The sequence below is a fragment of the Acomys minous genome, assembly GCF_964271855.1.
Source record: "Acomys minous genome assembly, chromosome: 3".
Taxonomy (NCBI): domain Eukaryota; kingdom Metazoa; phylum Chordata; class Mammalia; order Rodentia; family Muridae; genus Acomys; species Acomys minous.
This window is the reverse complement of record NC_140485.1, coordinates 13,314,171-13,338,312: the sequence shown is the minus strand read 5'-3', so window position 1 is coordinate 13,338,312 and position 24,142 is coordinate 13,314,171. Positions and strand designations below refer to the sequence as shown.

The 24,142-nt window shown below is 43.1% G+C and overlaps 1 protein-coding gene across 13 annotated transcripts in view; it reads left to right on the top strand.

Annotated features, from left to right (window-relative positions):
• The window catches only part of PLCB4 (phospholipase C beta 4), a 370,866-nt gene that overhangs the window by 280,932 nt on the left and 65,792 nt on the right, over positions 1-24,142 (top strand). For all 13 annotated transcript variants that reach the window (XM_084776848.1, XM_084776846.1, XM_084776843.1 and 10 more), the window contains 7 exons: positions 2,832-2,911; positions 3,888-3,941; positions 9,721-9,802; positions 10,691-10,791; positions 11,445-11,502; positions 19,283-19,391; positions 23,061-23,271. In XM_084776848.1, coding sequence (XP_084632974.1) covers positions 2,832-2,911; positions 3,888-3,941; positions 9,721-9,802; positions 10,691-10,791; positions 11,445-11,502; positions 19,283-19,391; positions 23,061-23,271 — 695 coding nt within the window. The remainder of the gene's footprint in view (positions 1-2,831; positions 2,912-3,887; positions 3,942-9,720; positions 9,803-10,690; positions 10,792-11,444; positions 11,503-19,282; positions 19,392-23,060; positions 23,272-24,142) is intronic.

Sequence of the window (24,142 nt, the reverse complement as noted above, 5' to 3'; positions counted from 1 at the left end):
AAACTTTCCAAAGAAACTCTGGAACTCTACTGACACCTGCTGGCATCTCATCAACTTCTCACGTTTAAAAAGAACAACAAAACATGCCTGGTGTTGAGGCTTTTCCTGTGGTCATTGGCGTTCATTATGCTGTGTGTCTGACCTGAGCATTGGCAGGGAAATAGGGGAGGTCTGAAAGAGTTTTCCCTCCTGAGACAGGGGGATGTGGAGCCAGCCACTGAGTGAAAATACCCCAACATGAAGATCTGCCTTAAGACAGCTGCTCTACGACTGTGGCAAAGGCCCTTGGCCCTGCTTTCATCTTCACAAAAGGAACACATCACAGCCTCCCTGCCCACTGCTGAGCTGGCCCTCAGGAAAGTGGTGGTATTTGCCACTGCGTGGGTCCTCTCGTGAGTGGTGACCTCAAAGGTCATCACCTTTCCGTTCTAATAAACAAGAGTCCTCCCCCATGCTATTTTCAAAATAAATAAATAAATAAATAAATAAAATTTTAAAAAATGGATGAGGTCAGCTTAAGCCTCTTCAACAACAACCTGCACCCCCAGTGTCTGGTGGATATTTCTAGAAACAACTAAATTAGTATGATAAAAAACAACAGTGTTGATTCTCTGCCCCAGCCACTTCTGTGCCCTAGGAAACGGTAGACTTTGTTCTGTGTTTTGGAACATATCTCAAGCCTTCAGGTTGAGAAAATACCCCCAGTTAATGCCATCCAAAGTATTTGTGCTTTTTCTGTCTGCTCCTGGGAAACTGTGTGGGCCTGTGGTTTGCTAGGCCAGTGACAGGATATTCGATAATCTCCGGGGAACCGAGTCCATATTTAGCCTGACAGCAAGAGAGGCCTGATGATGAGAAATGAGGCAGTTTTTTAAGTTCCTAGCTCATCGCTTGCTTCTCTCAGCACCCAGGCCTCACCTGTTTGTTGAAGCTTTTGATGCTATTTGCAGTTCTCAGAAAACGGCCTTTGCTAGCTGCAGAAAGGAAAGGTGCCTCTCAGAGCTCTTCCATCTTCCATCGGAAAGCTGTTAGCAATGACTGGAACACTCGGAGGCAGTAAAATCCATTAACTTCGCACCCAACAGGATGGCCCTTACAGTTAAAAAAAAAAAAATCGGTGCTGGTGAGGATATACACATTAGCACCCTCGTGCCCTGTTGGGAGAAATGTAAAGTGACATTGCTGTCATGAGAAGTAGCACCGCGATGTCTGTAAAAGTTGAAAGAATCCTCATGTGATCCTGCAGTTCTGCCTGTAGGCGTTTGTGCAAAATAATTCAAATTATTATTTACAGCATCGAAAATTAGGGAGTTCATGTGTTCGTCAGCACAAGAATGGATGGATGAATTATGGCATGTACACACAATGGAACTCTGCCTTTAAAAGACAGAATTTGACACATGTTAAATGAGAACGGTATACCTGGAGAAGTAAGCCAATCAGAGCATGGCAAGGCCTGTGTGATTACTCTTGTTTGAGATACTTAGCGTAGTCAAAAGCACCGACTAGGAAAAGAGACTAGTGACTGGCGAGGGCCAAGGGGCAAGGCACAGGTGGTGATGATCAGTGCCCAGAAATATTTTTGTTCTGTATGTTTTAACTGAAATTGAAACGAGAAGACAGGAAACAGCAAACCCCACACTACACCATTACATGTAGTTATCAGCTCAGTCAGGTCTCGCAGAGATGAAACCTCTTGTCCTTATGGTGTGAAGCCTGCTGCTGCTGGGCAGTGCTGCACTGCAGGAACTTCCGGGACGATGGCAAGTGTTTCTCCTGCACACTCTCAGCACCGTGCCTAGCGGCCTTGTCATTGTTTTGGAGAACTTGAGTGTCAGCTGAGACGTCCAATTTTAGATCTATTCAATTTGAACTTAAGGAATCACGTTAATCAACCACAGTGTTACTGCCCATTCCAAAATAAGCTCTTTCCTCTTGGCGCTAGCTATAAACCTAAGGCGGTACGGAGTGGCTTGGGGAGGGGCCTTGGTTCTGTTTATTCCCAAGTACCAATTTGCTACAAAGCATGTTGCCAGTGTGTCATTCTTTTATGGCATTCGCTAGCGTCAGATGTTGGATCCAAGAGCAATGTTGGCCTTAGTTCCCGGGCTAGCCTTTTCTAGTAAAATGACCTTTTACAGACCCAAAGTTCTTCCCTGCCATGCCCAATCTGTCTTCACGTTTCCTTGTAAACCCCTGGAGTGATGGTATGAGCTACAGCTGAGGATCAAGTCCTTATACAGAAATTGTGTGAACACAAGCCCTGCTTGTTCTGGGGACCCTGGCAGCAGGCAAGGAATCTTTTACTTTTTAAGGCTTTGCTGGAAAACTCAGACAGGTAAGTTATGTGAACAGCCCAGATGGAATGAATCAGACATTGCAATGAAGGGCCGCATCGCATTTATCCTCTAAAATGGAATAGGTAGACGTATCAGCGCGTACTGTACAGCGCTGCTTACAGAGAGCTGAGCAACTCAAATAGTAAGAGACATATTCAAACAGGCCGTAGGTAGAAAGCTTAGCAAGCCAACCAGTGGATGTCATCCCACGGAAGCAATCCACGCTTTCATGGCATCATAGACACCACATTTATCTTTATGGGAAGAATGAAAGCTGTGTGTAAAAGAGTAAAATACAGCCGTGTACAATACAGACGCTAATAGTTTGTAGTTTTTATTACACAGAGGAGGCAGACTCAGACTGTCTAATAAAAACACAGAAGATGGCTCACTGTGGTTTTCTTCTTCTTCTTCTTCTTCTTCTTCTTCTTCTTCTTCTTCTTCTTCTTCTTCTTCTTCTTCTTCTTCTTTTTCTCTTTCTTCCTTTTTCAGCAATGGGTAGAAGGCCTGAGATCGATCATTCACAACTTCAGGGCCAACAATGTCAGTCCGATGACATGCCTCAAGAAACAGTGAGTCTCGTTTGCAGTATTCTTTGTTCGTAGGCGTTATCTAGTGAGTGTTCCGCCTAGGAGGTAAAGGCTGCGTCACGTAGATCAGGTCAATGCCTGCCTCTCCTTCTGTACCCCTGAGTTTGGAAGTTGACCAACCCACACACGTGCATTTAAACAACTTAGCAAGGCATGTGTGGTGACTCCTCTGCGCAAGACCTGTATCAAACAAAAGTTGGTAGCTCGGGTTCTGAGCATTGTTTTGGGTTGTCTCCTGAACCCCATCTTTACTTCATCTTCCGATGCCCGGCCTATACGCTGGATGCTACGGTATCTCAGGTCTCCACTGCATGAAAATGACAACTTAGGGCTAGAGCCAAGAGAAGCATTTGATAAAAAGCACCTGCTACAGAGGTAAAACAGGAAGTCCTGCCCCTCAGCAATACTATTTCCTGTTTAATATTTGATCAGGGATCCCGGGGTTTTTTGAAATGTCTTTACAAATTTCACTCATTGATCAGTCAAGACCTGAAAAATCTTACCTGCAGCTAACTGTTCCTGGAATTCCAAGTGGTGTACTACACTGATAGACGTAGCCCTGCTCAGACACATTTCAGACAAGTTTCTCAAGTAGAAATGCACAGAAAAGCAGTGGTCCCTAACTGTGTGTGACTGAAAAATTGTGTGTGGCTTCGTAGCGACAGCAGATGGCACGTAACCATGAGGTGCCAAGGCTAGCATATGAAGAAGATGGTGATAAGTGTCCATCTCTGAAAATGGGGCCCAAGCGTCAAGATGGACTGGTTCATCCCGCTGCCCAATGGGCCAACAGGCTTGTCCCTTAGTCCCTTCCTGCTCTTACCTCCCTGTTGTACCGCAGGTGCTTAAGAGTTTTAGGATAGGTATTCTGTTTGAAGACGCTTTTCTTCAAAGTTCTTAGTGAGCCGGAGCAGGTGCTGGTGTGACGTTCTGAGGCAGTGTGGCTTTTGTTTTCCAGCTGGATGAAACTGGCCTTTCTGACCAACACGACTGGTAAAATTCCAGTGAGGAGGTAAGTCAGACAGGTAATCAATCCTCTGCTTTATCGTCACCACACCAAACCAAAGACCCAGCTCGCTATAATATAATCGCATATGTGCCCATTGCCTTCAATGTATTTCTGAAAGTTTAGTTTCTGTCATTCCATGCTTCAATTTGTAAAACTTGCCCGTGGAAATAAAGTTTCAACTCCACTCCCTCGGCCCCCCCACCCACCCACCTCAACCCCCCTGCCAAATAGGAAGCATTAAGTATGCTTGAAAATGTAGCACTGAATTGGAATCTGTGAATTGCCTGGTTTTCAGATCTATTTGTGTACCTCTGCTTACCTGAGCAAAAACAACTAACCATCTCTCTCTAGCTTGACCCCTGGTGTGACAGTACACTGACCTCTGGCAAGTCTGTGCCAGCACCTCCCCATCAGGGTAGCTGCTCAGCTGGTCCCCAGAGAAGGTGGGGCCTTTCCCTCAATACAGTTGCTTCAACGAACAACCATAGACTTATGCTCACACATTATGGAAGGAAGATCATTTCTCACAGTTTGGGAGGCCAGGAAAACATGACCAGAGTGCCAGCACGGGCCTGACAGATTGCAGACTGCTTTCTTCCATCCATGCCCTTACCCAGGGAGTTTTTATAATGAGAGCTTCCATTCCTGAGAGCTTCCTACCCACTCACAATAAAATACCTCCCAGAGGCCCCCTAATACCAGCACAGTGGAGTTCAGTTAGATTTCCATATCAGAAGAGCTTCCTCCCTCACCTAACATCTTTACCAGTGAGAGAGGACAAAAGGCAGATGGAGCCCAAAAAGAAGAGGCCACAGGCCAGCTTCGTCCTGCCTGTGACTTCAACATATGTCACCCTGGGAGGAGCCCCTACGCATCCCTCTTTTCTGCTTCTTGCTGCCTTTCACAGTTTAGGGTTTGCTGATGGCCTTTGGGTAGCTGTAATGGCTTGTGAGAGTAGCTATAGGAATTCTTGACTGAACTCTCCAGGATCATATTGTTTAATGTTTTGTAAGCACTCACAGGCATCAAAGCTACCAGCTCGATCCCCGAGCATCATCTGGCAAAATAAGCCACGAAGCATGGGCCCTTAACCTGAAGCAAAGGACTCCCTTGTATGCCAACCCACTCTTGGCAGATTTCTCAGCTCAAATTCATGTTGATGTTGTCTCTGGAAAGGATTCTAGTAAAGATACAGACTTACACAGAGGAGTGCTGTCCTAGACGCAAGACAACCAAGTCAGCAAGTGCGGGGCATCTGAAGTGGTGAATGCAGTTCAGCATTCTGGTTACTCCTGGCCACTCCCAGGTTTCATTTCCTACCTCTCTGTCTGCACACTCCATTCTACACCAAAGCTTCTATTCGGTAACCCTGTACAAGTGTCCCCCATACCCCTGACATTGCCACACACGGAGCAGAGTCATCCGAGACACTGTCATGTTTCTTAAATCCGTAGCTTATGGGGACCATCACTTTAAGTACCCAGGTGACAGGGCTGCAATACTTATTTATTAGAGACTAGAATACATAGAAGGCATAAGGATGGCCCTGTGCTGTATCCTGTATCTTGATTACTTACCAGGTCACAAGCCCCATGTAGTTACCATGGTTTTTGACAAATCCATATGTAGGATTCTTTATTGCCTTGTTACTGCTCAAGTGAAGGAAAGTTTTCAATAATGTTTTTCTAACAAGTCATGTTTAAGTCTAGTTCGGAAGTTTATAAAAATCCCCGAGTATCCTGCCTGGTAGTTTTTTTATCCAAAGACATTTCAGAGCGATCCTTATCTTACTGAAAACCTTCTTTTGTGTGAGCAGTAGCAAAGCAGCTATTTCAGTGTACCCAAACCATCTTACAACTCCTGTCATATAGACAGTGCATGTCCATCCTGAAGACAGTCCATGTGTGGGGGAAGGGGTGCAGAGAGTCCATACGACAACATGGAGGACAGAACTCTGTCTCTTACGCTTCATTTAATTTTTCTTCCCATGATAAAATTTGGAAACTGGACTGCGTGGAAGCACGAAGATTATGATCGGAGCAAGCCCTTCTCCCCAGTAGTTCTGGTTTCGCTTGTCTGCCTCCTTCCCTTCCTGCTGTCATACTACCACAGGAAAGGAGGCCTGTCGGAGTTCTGTGGACCTCTGTGCGGAATGTTCACACACGAAGTTGTCACCATTGTTGTGCTAGAAATGGCCTAGATCTTTTGGCATTGTCCTTAGCTCTTTAATGTGGATATTCTCTCTCTCTCTCTCTCTCTCTCTCTCTCTCTCTCTCTCTCTCTCTCTCTCTCTCCCCCTCCCTCCCTCCCTCCCTCCCTCCTCCTCCGCCCTCCCTCCCTCCCTCCCTCCCTCCCTCCCTCTCTCTCTCTCTCTCTCTCTCATCATTAATAGGTGCTTAACACAAGACATCTGTGACTAGGAGGAAGTTTGTTAGGATTGATGTAGAATTGATGCCAAGCCAGCAAAAGGGGATAACTTCTGGTAGACGATCTGCCAAGGGCTAGGTAGAAATTGTTCTGAATGTTTTAATGGATGCGAAGGGTAAACACTTTTTAAAATGTCACTTCTTCACTGTCATTCTACAGTTTTAAAATAGAAACAAGTCATAGAGTGCACATTGTGTTAAAAAGGGATCTGGCTTCAGAGCCATAGTGTAGCTTGTGAAAGGCCTCTGCTCTTGAGCATTAAAGCAAAATATAATACCCAGGAAATTGTGGGAATGATGGATGAAGGGACCCTTGTTCCTCGTCTCCCCCTTCTCCTTTCTTTTTATGTATATGGTCTTGCACATTATCACAGTCTCTCAAATTCACCAACTTGCTGCAGTTGATTCTCTCACTTTGACCATGCTCGGAAAGTTACTTTTCTATCTTACATTTCTTGTAACGTGGAGTGTGAGCTATGGGTTGAGAGTTGAGTGCTAGATACCTACATGGTTGTGGACAATGCCTGGAGGGGCTATTAAAGTAGAGGCCAAGAACTTCGGCATAATAGTACTGGCAACCCTGCACCATCCATCTATCTGTATCCTGGAGCTACAGCACTGTATGAAGGGTAGTACCCTGGCCCTGCACCTCAGGAGCCTTCTGTGACTGTCTCAGAAGTTGGTATTCAAAACTCTTAGAAACGTTGAAGAACACAGCTATGCAAAAAGGTGGATTCCCTTAGGTTCTAGCTTCATGATCTCCTAGTTATTTACAGAGTGCCCTGGAATACAGAATTTAGCCACAACTCCAATATTTGATTTTGTAAGTTTCTTTGGGGGGGGGAGTGACCATTTATTTTGATTGGATAAAATCTCATTGAGAAACTTGGGGTGTAGCTGAGTTGGTAGGGGACTTGCTTAGTGTATTCAGGTCCTTGGTATCCATAAATCCAGGTTTGATTGTGCATACTTATAATCCCAGAACAGCAAGGTTGTAGGGAGTTAATGGTCATTTTAGGGTATAGATTCTGTCTTAAATTTAAAAAAATCTCATCAAGCACCTGGGACCTTGGAGCACTAAGAGGATCTCTTTAGCCAAGGGACTATATAGAGCACTGTTTCTCAACCTGCTGGTCGCAACTCCTTTGGCAAGCCTCTCTCTCCAAAAATATATACATTACAATTTATAATAGTATCAAGATTACAATTAAGAAGTAGCAATGAAATCATTTTATGGTTGGTGGTCACCACAATGTAAGAAACTGTATTAAAGGGCCACAGTATTAAGAAGGCTGAGAACCACTGATTTAGAGGTTATAATAATGTCACACACACTTTATCAGCACTCTATAAGTATAGTATGTTGCCAGAAAATGCTCCTGTGATGTCTAAAATGTCTCACACTGTGTGCTATTAGTCTGTTCTTCTTAGAATTTTAGTTAAAGTGCATCTTTCTGAAAACCAAATAATTCAGATTCCCTCCCTAGCCACCATATCACAGCAAATAAATCTTCAGATTCAGTAATGATTTGGAAAGATATCTAGAACAAAGGAAATAGACTACTCTAGGGAAATAGTCTGATTAATGCCCTGCAACTATTTTCCATTCTGAGTTTCTTCTCTTTTATTCGTCCAGTGAACAAATTGTCTTCAGGCTGCTCAGCCCAAGTCTGCTCATATTTGAGAAGTCAGCGCCCCTCTCTCCCATCTCCTTGGTCCTTGGCTTTTCTTTTCTAAGTCCTGTTTCTTGGCACACAGCCAAGAACTCACCAAAAGACTGTTTTCCCTACTTGCCTCAGGCTCCGTACCTGCTGCCTCCTGGCCATGGTGGTCAGTTTTCACCACATTTTAATCAGGCTTATCTAACCCAGCAGCCTTGAGTCATCTCGGAGAGGCCTGAGATTGCTATGTACAGATTTCCTCCTGATTACAGGAACCTAAACTTTCTGCAGCCCCACAGTTATTATCTCATTGCATACTTTAGTAAAAAAGAATACATTAAGTAGCCAATTACTCTTAAATTGAGAAGATTAAATGACATCTGCCCTAAATCAGTGTCTAAGAAATTGAATGAACTCTCAAGACTGGAGAAAACTATAGACACAACTCCCTGTATGCTGGAAACCCATTAGCCAGTTTACTTGCTTTCACAACACACGTGGGCTCTACTGTCAGGCTCCCTTATCCTTGAGTATAGTTGTCTCAAGAACACTTACATATACTTCTTGAAGTCTTCGTGGACCTACTATAAAACAATAATGGCTTAAATGGACACATCATAGCACACTTATGCAACCTTCCTTCCTGTGGGTCTGTTTTGATAAGCTGTACTCTGCAGCTGAAGTGATGCTTTCTCACACTCTCCAAGAACAGGCTGTCAGTGATTACATTCACAGAACACAAAAGATGAGTTGTATACGGGAAGGTTGGGAGTGAGATGCTAATGCCCCATTGAGAAGCCACATTTCACGGGTAAAAGTCACCTTCATCTTTAAGTCAAGGGCTACCCTTCTGAATTTAGCCTTTCGATGATCATAGTAACTCATGATTTGAGCTTCTAGTCAGGGAAGGGATTAAGCCCTATGGGGAGGCAAAGACAAGGCTGAGAAAATTTCATTCTAAGTATCTCAAACACATTTATCATGGGGCTGGGGAGAGGAGAGTCTCTTCCTTTTACATAAGGAAGTTTGACCATAAAGGTGTTACAAATTTGATTAGCATTGGTGCCCTCCATACTAACTAGTTAAAAAGCTATTCACCAATATCATGACATGAGAAGTATCAACTTTCTGATGAAATAATTAATTGGGTCTTCCCCCACCACTCCACAGTAAAATACCAGACCCTTAGGTGGCTGGCATGGTAGGGTGTCTCAAGTGCACTTAGACGAAAACAGTTAAAATATGTATGTTACTGGGTCATTGTGGTAAACATGCAGGCCAGAAGAGGAGTCATCGCAAGCTAAGCAGACCTGACTAGTACGAGGCCACCATTTTCCCTAAGTGCAGAACTCAGTCATGTGCGTCTTTGGAGCCACTGTCCCATCAGCCTCTTAACTTTTTTCTTAAGAACATCATTTCTTAGGATTCAAATGTGTCGTTGCTTTTGTCCAACACCCACTTGTTCACAGGCACCTAAAGGGACCTCTTATGTTAGAAGCAAGTCTCATCAGTGACAGAATTGGCCCTGGCGGCCCGAGCGAAGAGAGAGCTTGGGAATTGAAAAGCCCCATCAAATAATGGGTGGCAGTATTCTTTCCCTTCCCCACCGTCTCTAAGATATTTGAATTGTTGTATCAGAGAAAACAAATTGAGCAGTAACTCCATTTTTTTTTTCTTCTTTCCCTCCTGCTCTAGTATTACTAGAACCTTTGCGTCGGGGAAAACAGAAAAGGTCATCTTCCAAGCGCTCAAGGAACTAGGTCTTCCTAGTGGAAAGGTATTCATGGACCTCGCCACATTTCTAACTTCTTTCTGACTGTTGTTTGTTTATACGTTCATATGAGATAAGCTAGGCTTCCGGCTTCAACTGGCATCAGCCAGAGTCAGTGACATAGAGGATGGTTGATTTTCTTCCTTCCCCTTCCCTAATCACTTTAAAAGTGTTTTTAAATACAACTAGCTCACTTCAAAATGATTTTTGTCAACTTTATTAAGGTTAGAAGGAAAAAAAAAAGGGCAGGCAGCTGCTCTTTATACAGTTTATGCGTCCTATTTTGGAACACCCAGCCACGCTGCCCCAACCAAGCGTAGCATCAGCATGAATTATTAACTAATAAATTCAGTTCCTCGAGACAGCCTTGCAGGATTTCATGAAGGATTCCTTTCTATCCCAGCCGTTAATGTTCATGACCCAGTCAGTGAGATTAATTTTGACACTGCAAAAAAGCCTTATGCCTCTCTCTCTCTGTTTAAAAGTCTTGTTTGAAAGTTAATATTTCAGCATGACAGGTAAATTATTGGTTGCTCCAGTCCCTTTCTGAGACCCTCTCAAAAATTCACAAAATAATTGCAATTAAAGTACTGGGCTTGATTATCCCGTATCCTCTATGGGGGCACTTACTTTCCTCCCTCAAGGACAGACAGAAAAACATCAGTGTGTTTGCTCAATGAGGGATCTCCCAGAGAAAGCTGTGCTGGGGGCGTGTGTCACCAAGCATCTCATGTATCACCCAAGCCATCGTGATAACTGGGGAAGCCTCTGTTCACTTCCTGTGGTTACTCCAAGTGCCCAGGGCTTTACTTTAGGACCTTATCAACAGGAACTCTCCAAGGAGAAAGAAACTTTTTAATACCTGCCCCCTCTTTTATTTTCTACCCTCCACAGAACGATGAAATTGAGCCTGCTGCATTTACTTATGAAAAGTTCTATGAATTGACACAAAAGATTTGTCCTCGGACAGATATAGAAGATCTTTTTAAAAAAATGTAAGTTCTAGTTATGACGGAGTGTTCTAGAGTGCTATCTTTGCCCCTGTAAATTCTGAAATGATTTTCCTTGTAATGTTTAAATACATGATGTTAGTTCTGGGGCTGCCTAGCGAGGGTTACGTTTTCCACCCTTTAATTTATTGGCATAGAAGCCCACTCTGAGTTCTTAGAAACCTTGACCTAGATTAATTACAGCACTTGGAACGCCCCCTCCCCCCGGCATTGGCTTTACTAACGCCCTACGATTTTTAACCTGCTCCTTTAGGTACTAACCCAGGATGTGAACTAACTAGATTCGGTTTGGAATGTTAATATGTTGTTGAAAAGTTCATTCATTCCAGTTACTTCAAATGGGTGACTTACATGTTGTTTTTGAAGGAAGTGTCTTTTGATAATGCTAAAGAGTTACGTACTGCAGGCAACTTCTGTGACCTGGTGGGAATGTTATCTTTCTTTTGTAGTTGTTGTTGGGCTCCTTTTCCCCCCATCCCCCCCTCCCGCCCCCACTACCATCTCAGACTGCTCTAAGAATTCACCCACTTCAGGGTTAGAAAATGAGTTTAGAATTACCAGCAAATGTCAACATGTAAATCGTACCTACTGTAGCATCATATACAAAAACTTACTTTTTCTAATACATTTCTTTTCAGCAATGGAGACAAAACTGATTATTTAACGGTAGACCAATTAGTGAGCTTTCTAAACGAAGTAAGCTTTTTCATACATTAACTCCATGAGTCTGTGTGCAGTGGCTTGCCTCCCCCAGTGTCCTCACTGCATGCCTGCATCACGCACCCTCGCTCGCTTTGCCTCTGACCTGCTGATCTTTCCATGATGGCTCGGCCAGGTGCAAAAATCAGCCGCTGTCTGTGTGTCCATGTGCTTCCCCCACGCTGGCTTTGCACACCACTTCCTGCCGGTGTCACGCTGTGATGTGTAACTCTGGTTCTGTGTGGACGTGTGAAATTTGTAATGTTATTTATTTAATCAAATGTGTCTGTGTTTTTGCAAGATGTTTTTTTTTAAAGGAACTTTGATTCTGTTGATCTTATAAATATAGAAAGAGAATGGGTTGAGTTTATGACACTGTATTTGGGTTCACCATTGCTAATTTTTCCTCTTACCTTTGCATGGACCAGAAACCTGTATTTTTGTCTTTTAATGGATTGCATGTAAGAAAAATACGTAGGTTCAAATATAGTATTTGACACCAGAACTCCCAGTTAAAAAGTATAGTGGTAGACCAACTAGATTGCCGGTTAAATTTTTACTTTTTATTTTCAAAGCAAGCTCAGACTAAATTTAGAACAGGATTCATTTAGCAACTAAAACTGGCTAACAAAAGTAACGTTAAGTACAAGGAAAATATTTTAGAACAAGTAAAGGTCACAGCATTTGTTATTATAATGAAAACGAATTTCTTTTCTTTTCATGTCCAAAAAAAGGGGGAGGGGTTATATAGCAAGATCCACAGAGGCTCTTTTTAATCTGAGAATAAAAATTCACTCTTTTCCTGCAACATAGAAATAGTCAGAAAAGTTTAAGGAAGGAGTGGACAATATAGTTCAAAAAGCTTTTAAGTTCTAATTGTAGTGTATAAAGAAAAGGAGTTGCAGGACCATGCTGATTTAGCATACAGGAAGCCCGGTGTTCAATTCCCAGCAGAGAGAAGGGGGAAGAAATATCCTGTTAGATACCAGGCAGCGCCTTAGAAGAAAGAGTGGGCAATCCCTGATCTTTGCCAGAGGCCTTCTCTTCATGATTTGTGCGGGCTCAGTGGCTTCCAGTTAATAGGGCTACACATCAGAAACTGTTAACACAGCATAAATGCACTGCGACGAGAGAGGGAGTCCACATAGCCACACAGACACCTCCACCTCTAAGAAATGCCTTCAGTGTCGTACACTATTGATTTTACTAGAAAATGTTTTAAGTCTTTCCAGTCTAGGCCACTGTGGCCGTGCGAATACTGTGTCTGTAATCGTTACCCAGATATTATCCACAGTCTTGTGCTACAGTTCTCTGGAGCTAATTTGCCTCACTTTATTTCCTTAATCCCTCTGCGGATCTCCCTTCTGTTCTTTGGCTTGCTTTCTTTCCCCTTAGCTTTTTCATGTACTTTGGTTCCTTGATCATCTTAAATCAGGTGAGGTGGGCAGGAGTCCAGCTTTGTAGAAGGAAGAGGGTTTGGGAGAGAGGAGAAAACCTTCCCACCTCCTCAGTCCGTCCTCTCATCTTGAGCCAGCCATCTGCTGAGCAGGGCCTGTCTACCGCATATTGCTGTTGTGGTCCACAGCCAGCTCTAGAGTCCCGAGGATAGATGCTACTCCTGCAGGCTCTTGTGGGATTAATTTCCTCTCACAGATGGCTTTCCTTTGTCTACCTACTAATAAATTTTATAATTGTAAAAGGCTTTTAAATTTGTAATGTGTAGAACTTGTAAGCTTTTTATTTATAAACTGAGTTGTTTGAAAGGAAACAGACCTGTCACACTTTTCTGGCTCTGCCATTCATATTCTTTATTAGGGGGCAGACCTTCCTCATCACTGTCACAGTGGACAGTTGTTCCCTGTGTTCCTTATGTCCCCTTCCATGTACCTTTTCCTTAAGCAAGGACATAACGTTGATTGTTCGCATGAGACTAGTGGAATCAGCCTGTTCTGTAGGTTGCAGAGAGACTATAGGAAAATCCAGGAAAGTATAGGCCCTGCGATTTCAATCCAAGTGCCGCCCCAAAGATCTGTTTTCTTCCCCACCACTCCTCCACCTCCCCACTCCGGCCAGCTTCTTGCACATTCTGGGTGCATTGGAGTCGTATCCCTTTAATCTCTCCAGAATCAAAACAGCTTTAGGCAAGGCCACTTCATATTTTGTAATGCAAGGAGACAGAGCTCATCAGAAAAGCAACAGGCTTTGGAATGAAAAGGTCTCCAACTCTTAAAAAAAAATTTAGACCCCAACATTTACTAGCACCTCAGCTTTGTAGCCCTGATAGGCAGTATCACTGCTTCATGGGACCCCACAATCATGTATCAATACAAGAAAAATGAGGAACACAGAGCCCTGGTCTCCATATATGCAGATTTTAAGGTCGCATGTTCTACCATGATGACAGAAACAATCAGCTTAGAAACTCATTTAACTAAGAGCATTGACCAAGTTAACCAGAGAATCAGTTATAACAACAACAACAACAACAAAACCCATGAGTGCATATGCAACAACATGCTTAACTGACTAGAATTGACTGGAGAAAAAGAAATCTTCCTATTGGCCAGTGGCATACTGGCTCCCACCATCTTCCAGCCTATAAATCTTGTTCATTCTTTGAAACATTCTGTGTAGTATAGTAATCTCTACCTACAAGAGGCAGGAAGGAGATGGAGATTCAGCCCTTTACTTGGCTACTGTGTAGGTTATGCAACCCTCTTCCCTCAGTGATAGCCTTGGGTCCATTTCATATCTGCTCTCCAGGGCCTCTTGGTAACAGGTCGCCACAGTCTGATTCCCCAGGCAGGCAGCATTAGCATCCCCTTGTGCCTTACTAACAATGCAGATACCCCGAGTTAGTATCTCTGTACTTAACACGATGCCCTGGCAACATGTGCACACATGGAAGTTTCTGCAGCACTATCTAGGCTAATAGGATTCCTCTCTGGAGTGCTTAGTAAAGTAGAAGAGAAACACATATTTACACACACACACACACACACACACACACACACACACACACACACACAGTATTCTCCTTAAAATTTTTAGTCAGACAAGTTCACTACTCACATCTACACTTTCACTATCACTCTGTCTGGGAATCTTTTTTTGCCAAGGTCATGAAGAGCAGCGGGCTAGAGTCAAGAAGAGCTAGTGGAGGCTCATGCTGGGAGCTGCCAGTGCCTGCCTGCCATCCAGTGTCCGGCTTTACTGTCAGCCGAGTGGTAGTTCCCAGGATTCATCGCGGTCTCTAGGTTGCCTTCACTTTCTTGCTTTTCTCTGTTGTGGATGAGATACATCGGTTTCAGAGCCACCTTCATTTCTATTTTGCTTTTTGTAAGCATAAACGAAAAAAGGCTTGTATAATTGAGGGCCTCACAGAGAGCAGGAAAAACCCAAAATAAGAAAGAGGAAATTGGGTCTTAGACGGTGACAATAACTAATAAACAAAACAAAACAACCCATAACTTTATTTTACTACTGGTTGTCTGCACCCTCACACACATACCTCATCACATGATCACATTAGAGCTGATTTTTACATTTTTCATTTTGACAGTTAGAAATATATAAGAAAGCACCCACGGTCTTTTTCTCTTTGCATTATCTTTATTTTCTGATGAAACGGTAAAAGGAGGAAGAGGGGAGGATATTCTGTTCTTTGAGTGAACTATCCTTGCTGAATTTTCTTTTCACGCTTTATATCCTTTTTGAAATGATATCATTGAAATCATATATCATTGTATTATATCAATCTCTCTCTCTCAGTACCTTGCTGATAAAGTCAGTTGACACTTTTTCTCTCAATATGGCTAAGGACAGAGTGTGGAGACTGTCCATAATAGATCTCATTTACTTGGGCCTTGCTTTCCACGACCTACTCTTTTTTCTTTCATTTATTGTTTTAATTAACTAAGTTATTTGTTTACAATACCAACCACAGCTTCCCCCTCCCTCCTCGCTTGCTTCCCAGTCTCTCCCTCTCACCTCACCTGCCCAGTCACCCATCCCTCCGCCCCTTCTCCTCTGAAAAGAGCAGGCCTCCCATGGATATCAACAGCCCTAGCGTATCAAGTTCCAGTAAGACTAGGGGCATCTTCTTCAGTGAGTCTAGACAAGGCACCCAGTTAGGCGAAAGGGATCCAAAGGCAGCAGTGTAGTTTGAGAACAGTCCCTGCTCCTACTGTAGCAGTCCCACATGAAGACCCAGCAGCACAACTGTTACGTGTGTGCGGAGGGACTGCCATGATCTATTCTTTAAAAAAAAACTTTTTAATAATTTATTTACTTATTTTATGTGCATTAGTATTTTTGCCTGTATGTTTGTCTGTGTGAGGGTGCCAGATCCTGGAATTACATATAGCTGTGAGCTGCCGTGTAGGTGCTGGGAATTGAACAAGGGACCATGATCTACTATTAACAGCTGTTTAGAACCCCGTTTTGCAGAGCATCAGATACCAGAAGTTAATGTAGTGGGCATGCTGTTTATCTGAGTGGAAGTTGATGGTGTCTCAGAGCTCTGGAGAACCTGCCTGCCTGTGCTGTTTCTAACTGAGCTCTCCTGCACCCTGTTTCTCAGAGGTTGCTTGGATATGGTTGTATGCAGCATTGGGTCCTTACCATGATACAATAATGCAACCTTGACCATTTGTTTTCCTGCCTCGAGATTATTCAAAGAGGCCATGCTCTGTCACCTTTTAAAACTGTGAAAATTTGGGGGGAAAGAAAAGATTATGTTATCTGGCAGTGCAGGCACAAAGCCGAAATGCAGTTTTATTTGGTCTGTACTTAAGGATCTTTTGCTATCACTGTATTCCTTAGGTAGCAAATACTGAAATATGCTGTTTTCCCTGGCTGTTCATTCTACTGGATGGATGGTCTTATGATGTCCTCTAATGATATTTTAATGGGAAAAGTTTTATTATGTGAACAGATTGAAGGATTAGCCCTACCTTGTAGAACTTAGGTAGTTGGGATTTTTTGGGGGGAGGGATTGCTTTTTTTTTGTTATGGATATGCAAATGTATTAAAATGCATGTGGTTACAGGTTAAAGCAATGCTTTTTGCTATTCTTTAGTTTCTTTCTTTTTATTTTTTTGAGACAGGGTCTCATATGGCTGGCCTCCAGCTCACTGCATAGCATAAGATGCCCTCCAACTTCTGATTGCTCCTGCCTCTGCGTTCCAAGTGCTGCAGTTACAGACATGTACCACCACGCCTGATCTGTGCAGTACTGGAGATTAAACCACAGGGCTGGGCAAGCGTGCTGTCAGCTAGGACACACCTCCAACCTTAAAGCAGCACTTAGACTGAACATGTCAACATCACCGGGAAAGCTGACTAGACCCCCCTACCCCCCCAGTAACGCGTAGTTCCACCAGGGAATCAGTTTTAGTAGACCTGAGGAAAGAACCCCGGCTTCTGCATTCTTGAAAAATCTCCCACATGATAGTGATGCTGCCGCCGCCACCCTCCGCGGACCACATTTTAAGTAGCACTATGTTCGTATGTACCTGAGGGTTTAAAAACAGCCAGACACGTCTGAATTCCATTCTTTTTTTTTTTTTTCTGTTGTCATCTATTTTTTCCCCCATGGCTCTATCCTGTTTTTTTTTTCCCACTTTTTAAGTCATATGGAATTGCTCCATCATTTCTCTAAGTTCCAAATGCTCAACGGTGACCTTACATATAAGTCAAAAGACTTAATCTTACTACGGAAGATGCAGAGGGTGGCTGAGTGTAACTGTGCTGGGGTATGAAAAGAACCCTCTCCATCCCCTATCCGTCTTCTTTAGTGCTGTTGTTTATGGGAGAAAAGACCTGTCTAGAGAGGGGTTGGGATTTTATTTCTTTGGATGCTTTTAAGTGATTCTTCTCACCCCAGGGCAGGTTCTCGTCCCTTTGAATACTGAGGTGTACTCCATACTGTGCCTCAGGTCCTTAAAGGGTGCAGCATGTCTTCACTTGCCTGTCACCCCACTGTCCACATCTGTTTCTCTTTATTTATCTCATCACCATTCTCTATAGAAACTAGGCTATTTTTAGTATAACAGTTTTCAGCATAAACATGGCATAATCGATAATTCCTTAATATTACAACAAAAACATGCTTGATCATGATAGTTCATCAAAAAGGAAATTGATCTCATTCCCTTTAATACTCTTAACTAAATAGGACTAGGGGAAATCTGGAGACATCAGTGCTTTAGCAACTAAAGTCAAGTGGTCCATAAGCCAAAGGTATTGTTCTGTCTGTACATAGGCCCTCCTCTCAGGTGATCATCCCAAACCAAACAGGAAAAAGAGGGCCATAGGAACTTGTAACAGTTGCTTCTAAGCATCTTTCTAATACTATTGCAAAGTCTGTGCATGCATCTGGGTAAAGAGTTGTTGCCAAAGTGCTACTTGATGACCAATTCTTGCTCACATCTGCTTATTGGTCATTATTCCACATAAGTTTGCTTTTTATTCATTTGAGAGACAACCGAGGACACAATGCAATCCCATCGACAATGAACTATAAGAAAGTTTAGTCGACCCACTGCCTCTAGACACATGCCATGACATACGAGGTCATACATCCACAGGCACATATATGCGTGCACACACACACACACAAGCACACATACACACACATGCATGCACACACCCATGCGCTCGTGCACATGCAGGCACACACACATACACACAGCTTAGTTAGGTAGTGAATGGGCTTCTCACTATTCCAGAATGTCAGGGCGCCCTCACTGCAGAAAGTGTGTTGCTCCTGCAAAGCTAGAAACATCCTGTGTGCTGATTAGGAGGGGTTGATGACAACAGCTTCCAAGAGAGCCTTCTTCTATGCACTCTGCTTGGGGACTTCTAGAATAAAGGGAGTTCAGCTTTAGAGTGAAGATGCTTTGAGCTGTTTCTTTTTAAAGTCAAGCTTTTAAATAATGTGCACTCATAAGTATTCTGTACTTATTAATTTTCATCCTTGCAATTATATCATTTTGGAAAACTATGGACTCAAGAAAGCAAAGTTTGCAGAGTGCTCAAGAACCTCTTATTATTAGAGAAAGTGAGATTAAAAATTAACTGTTTATTTCTCTGACATTATAGTATTGTTACTTTTTGGGGGGTTTTGGACCGCTTAGTACATGATCTGTTTGCTTATTTAATTCTTTTTTTTTCTTTCACTTTTTAAAACTAGCCTTAGGGGCTGGGGAGATGGCTCAGAAGTTAAGAGCACTGACTGCTCTTCTAGTGGTCCTGAGTTCCATTCCCAGCAATGGCAGGGTGGCTCACAACCAGCTATAATGTGATCTGATGCCCTCTTCTCACCTGCAGGTGTATGTGTAGGCAGAGCGCTGTACATAAAGAAAGTAATCTTTTTTTTTAAACTAGCCTTAATGCTAATTTTTTAAAATGCTGTACAGATCCTTTGCTCTCATTTTTTACATGTATTTGTGGCAAGACACACACTATATTATAGACATGTAAGTGGCTGATGCGGAAGGCAGCGCAGCAGATGTTCTTCCTCCATTAAGTATACTTCAGCATTTAAATGGGGGAGAAGCACACACTTCCTCTTTCTTCACCATTAGGCTCCAACAGAGTAAGTCCACACATGGACTTTCTGAAGGATAGGAAGAGAGCCAGGAAGGCAGCCAAGTCTGATCTTTGTAATTTTAATATGATAGTCTTGCTGTGTCTTGTTTTACAATTTATATGCTTAGAAACCTGTTTAAGGGTGAGGAGTGTGACTCTAAATGGAGTTATTTTCTCATCATAGCATCAGCGAGACCCTCGGCTGAATGAAATTTTATTCCCATTTTATGATGCTAAAAGAGCAATGCAGATCATCGAGATGTACGAGCCTGATGAAGACTTAAAGAAGAAAGGTAATACATATGAAAAATAATAATTAAATTTTCTTTTCATTAAGACCAAAGAAAACCTATACAACCTCCACAACCCTTGAACTCGAATTAAAATCTCTTAAGTGTTTGGAGCACTGTAGATCCCAAGATTAGTAATTAATTTATTATTTTCCTGCTCTTAAATTAATCTGATTTGAATATTCTATCGCGCGAGTCCGTACGGTCTGAAGTATACCAATAGTAAATGTGCTAAGTGTTAAACACATTTTAATGATCACCTCCATGTATGCTTGTAAATTAAGTTTTAATTTTGCATAGTGCTGAGAAGGCGGTGGTCTCTCTGGACAATCTTGGACAAGGATTTCTGTCGTTTAAGAATCTGTGCCTTCCTTTTCTCCCCTGTGTTTTGCTATTCTGAATAAATGCAGTATGTAAGTTGATGTACTCTTTCACTTCTTGTTTAACCCCTGGGTTAGAAGATTAAAAACCCAGATAGGAAATTCACTAGTCAGGAAACCTGTTAGCCAGTTGTTCGCATTCCTGGATCTTTGTCCCTTTCATTTTGTTCTGGAAACAATATGTTGCTCAAATACTTGTCAAAGGAAAGTCATGGAGGAGGCTGAAGGAGATATGGGTGGGGAGGGTAGGTACTTGGAGCTGGGAGGCTAGCTCCACTGTGCTCCCTTTGTGCGGCTTTCTCTGGTCACTGTGACCAGCGTTTCTGACAGGAGCAGCTTAGGAAGGATTTCTTTATGTTCCTATTTTCAGGAAATTTTAATCTGTCATGGCAGAAAGGCATGCTGTCAGGAATGTGAGGCACCTAGGCACATCATAGCAGGACTAACAAGCAGAGATATCCAGGTCCCAGACAAGTACCCAGTGGCCCTGCCTCTGCTAGTCCCTTCTGTAGCCTCTGAAACAGCGCCACCCACTAGGGACTAGGGATCCCAGCACATCAACCCAGGAGGGACAGTTCACATTCAAACTGTAACACTGGGAATGCAAAACTGAATAAGAAGTGCTCCACTACCCCTCCCCAGCCCCCACCCCCCGCCCGCTCCACCCCCACCTCTAACCTCCCTCCACCCATCCCTGTGAAGGCAGCTGTGGTCTGTTCAAAGGAAAGACAAGTGGGAGAATTCCTTAGCAATGTGATAATGTCCTTGTTATCTCTCGAGTCCTTTCAGGACCTAAAAGTCTAATTATAGCTGACACCACCTAAAAAAAAATGTAGCTTCTCCTTTTCACAAATGACAGAAAATTAAAGCCTGTCTTTAACTTGGCGAGTGTAAGAATGCAGCTTAAAAGACATTTCTTGTAGGAGTTTAAGTACATACAACTACCTTGGCATTGGGACGGTAGCTCATAGAGTAGACAATGTGCCTCTCTGGTGGCTCAGCGTCTCCACTGTCAGGTATGTACCCTAGAGAGTCTCCATGCAGTCACCAAATACTGTCTTTCAGAACGGCATGGAACCCAGTGCTTGATCTCTGCTTCCTCCATGCTCTCTGGTTGGAGATGGGTACTCATATAGGCCAGCAGCTTTCTGTGTCTTCCACGTACGCATGACTTTTCAGAGTAAAAGCCTCCAGTCCTGTCTCTACCATAAACCAGGGGCCTGCGGTCGGCCTGCCCATCTGCATACCGAATGGGCACGTGTGCAGCACGCTCTGATCCCCCTGTCTCCAGCCCTCTTTCTTTCCCAGCCTACAAAACGATTGCTTTTCAGGTCAGAACCTTTGGAATCGCCCTACTGTAGAGGTCAACTCTTTCGCATCACTTAGGATCTATCAGCAAAACGCATGCGATCCATTTCTCTGTATCTGCAGCTTCTCGGATGCTCAAGCCTATAGTGCTTCTCCACGAGCAATGCTGATTGCCTAATGATTTATCCCCACCCCCTAGTTTTTATCCTGTGCTGTGCGCCACACAGCAGCCACAGTAAGCCTTTTAGAACACTGTCCAGTGGTATTGCTGTACTCTTCCACCCGCCAAAGCTTCCCAGCACACTTAGAAGGAAATCTCAAGTACTTACTGGAAAACCTGGTGAACGCAGCCTTTGGCTCCCGCTCCAGCATCGCTGCCCACCACTTTCCTAAGACGGTGGGTGCTCACCCTACCTTGCATTCATTGAGTGGACTGAGAACACACACTTCAGCATTAAGATCTTTGCATTTGCTCATCTTTCTGCCTGGTAGCCCGGCTCCTGTGTGTCTGTGTGGCTTATCTCTATGCGTGTATGTGACCTTAAAAAGACTTCACTGGCCACGTTTTTAAACCAGTATTCCTTTTTAGCTTTCATCGTGCTGGTTTTGTCCTTCCCATAGTTTTATGGCATTATATTATTTGCTCATATAGCTTTTACTCTTACCCATAATATGTTAGGCTTGTAAAAGTGGAATGTGTCTCTGTTTCTGCAGCTGTCCCAGTGTCTCAAAAGTACTTATTGTTAGAATGCATGGATGTATCTAAGGGCCGAGGCATAGAAACTTTTGTTGTAATTCATTAGTTGTAATTAGAAATGGCCTACATATCAAGCACAAAATAAAGGGTATTAAGTTATGACATATATGAATAATAAGTTATATGTGTATATATATATATGTACGTATATATTCCTATGTGGACACCATATATTCAATGAATTATAAATACTGTGTGAGTGTGTGCATGCATGTGCATGCGTGTATGTGTGTAGTGCATGTATGATTCAGATGTACACGGTGGTATAGCTGTTGTGTAAATTTGAAAACACTGGAAATGATCTATTGATTAGACACACATGTAGTTCAACTGAAAAATCATTTAGGACGTGTTACAAGACCTAGGCTGATATTTGGCATCAGGAAAACAGAGTTGTCATGCACCCCACAGGCACAGTAATGTCATGGCTACAGGGTGTTCTTTCATCAACAGCAAGCCTGTTGAGCAACCTGTGAGACCCCAGCAAGCTGTGCGTGAGCTCCAGAGCCGTGACCTGCAGAGCTTTTCTAGAGATGTGAAAACCGTTTTCATAACTTGCAAATGGTTACCTTAAAAAGTAAAGGACTGATGCTGCCACGCTTGTGAAACACTGGTTATTCACCTCCCCATTTCAGGAAACAGTGGCTGACATCAGCAGTGGCCTGCATCTCAGTCATGTTTCCCACCAGCTCCAGACTCTTCCTTTTAGATTATTGTGAAAATTAAATTGTTTAAGAGACAACCATTTCTAGGAAAGGTCCCTCCTCCAACTGAGTAAAAATAGCAGTGACTTAGATTTAATGGCACATATCTTACCGGTATTTGCACTTACCACTCATGATGATCCTGGGAGGCAGGTGGGCCAGTGTTTTCCCCACTTGGCAGGAGAAACTAGTAGACAGGCAACAAAAGAAAGATGCTCATAACAAAGCCAGAGGCCTCCAGTTCCCTTATCACCTGGTGGTTCATAGCATAGTTTCTTCATTTGGGAGAGTGTAAATAGCCTCTGTCACGGATATAAAAGGAGAATATTTATGCACTACCTTTGCTGCTAATACTGTGTGATAGAATATTTTGTCTAAAATTTGCAAGGCATGGGTTCTTGGGGAATACTATAAAGTTGTTTCTGCTCTTACTTTTTAAGCTTCCTCAAGATGGCTGAGAAAAAAATGTGAGATGTGCACCTTCACCCGACCACAGTGACAGTAAGATTTTTTTTCTCCCCAGGCCTCATATCAAGTGACGGGTTTTGCAGATATCTGATGTCAGATGAAAATGCCCCAGTTTTCCTCGATCGCTTAGAACTTTACCAGGAGATGGATCACCCCCTTGCTCACTACTTCATCAGTTCTTCCCACAACACCTATCTCACAGGGCGGCAGTTTGGAGGAAAATCCTCAGTGGAAATGTACAGACAAGTTCTCCTGGCAGGTTGCAGGTCTGAAACTCAAGATATCAACTTGCTCTGTCTCTGTGTGGCACGTTTAGACTTCTGGCTGTCCTCCCCTTACCTATCCAAGCCCAGTGTTCCAAGATGCCCAGTGGATCTATGAAGCAGTAGATCACAGCTAGTTCTGTATATACCCTCCATGTGTGAAAACCTGTGGTGAAGTTCTATTTACACCTTAGGCATAGAGGATTCAACAACATCAGTACTAAAATTTTTGCAAGGATGTACTGTGGTAATATTGACACCATCATTACCTTTCATCTTGTGGCTGCTATTATGACAGTAAGCGTTCCTTGAATACAAGCACTGTAGATCTACCACGTTCAGCCACTAAGTGGCTGGCAGATGGTATTGAATACAGAGTGATGTGCTGGACACTGGACTAAGCCAATTCCTGGGCAGGACAAATGCCTGGTGAGTGATGCCACCACCCTGTTCATAGTGGTGTCCAATTTAAAGCACAGAGCTTCATGCCCCTGATTGCAGGCTCTACTGCTATGTTGTACCTCATGCTTTTTCATTTACCTGCCCAAAATGGCCTTAAACTCTCAAGAAAGTGGGATTACCAGTAGTCCAGTGCCACCAGCTCTAGCTCAAGAAAATATTCTAACATGGTCAAAGTAACATTATTCTACCCAGTGCTTTTAAAAATAAATTTAATACCACCCAAGCTGAGCCTGCATTGCAAATTTTCCATTATCTTTTATTGCAACTTGATCCCAAGTAAGATTTTCTTGAGAACAAGGCAGCTTACTATATCCAGTCAGTCTCAGAATCTCGCCCATGGCCCTCTTTTGATGGTTCCAGCGTGAGGAGTGAAATGCACTTTTAACCTGTGCATCCATGAGGTACCTTTGTT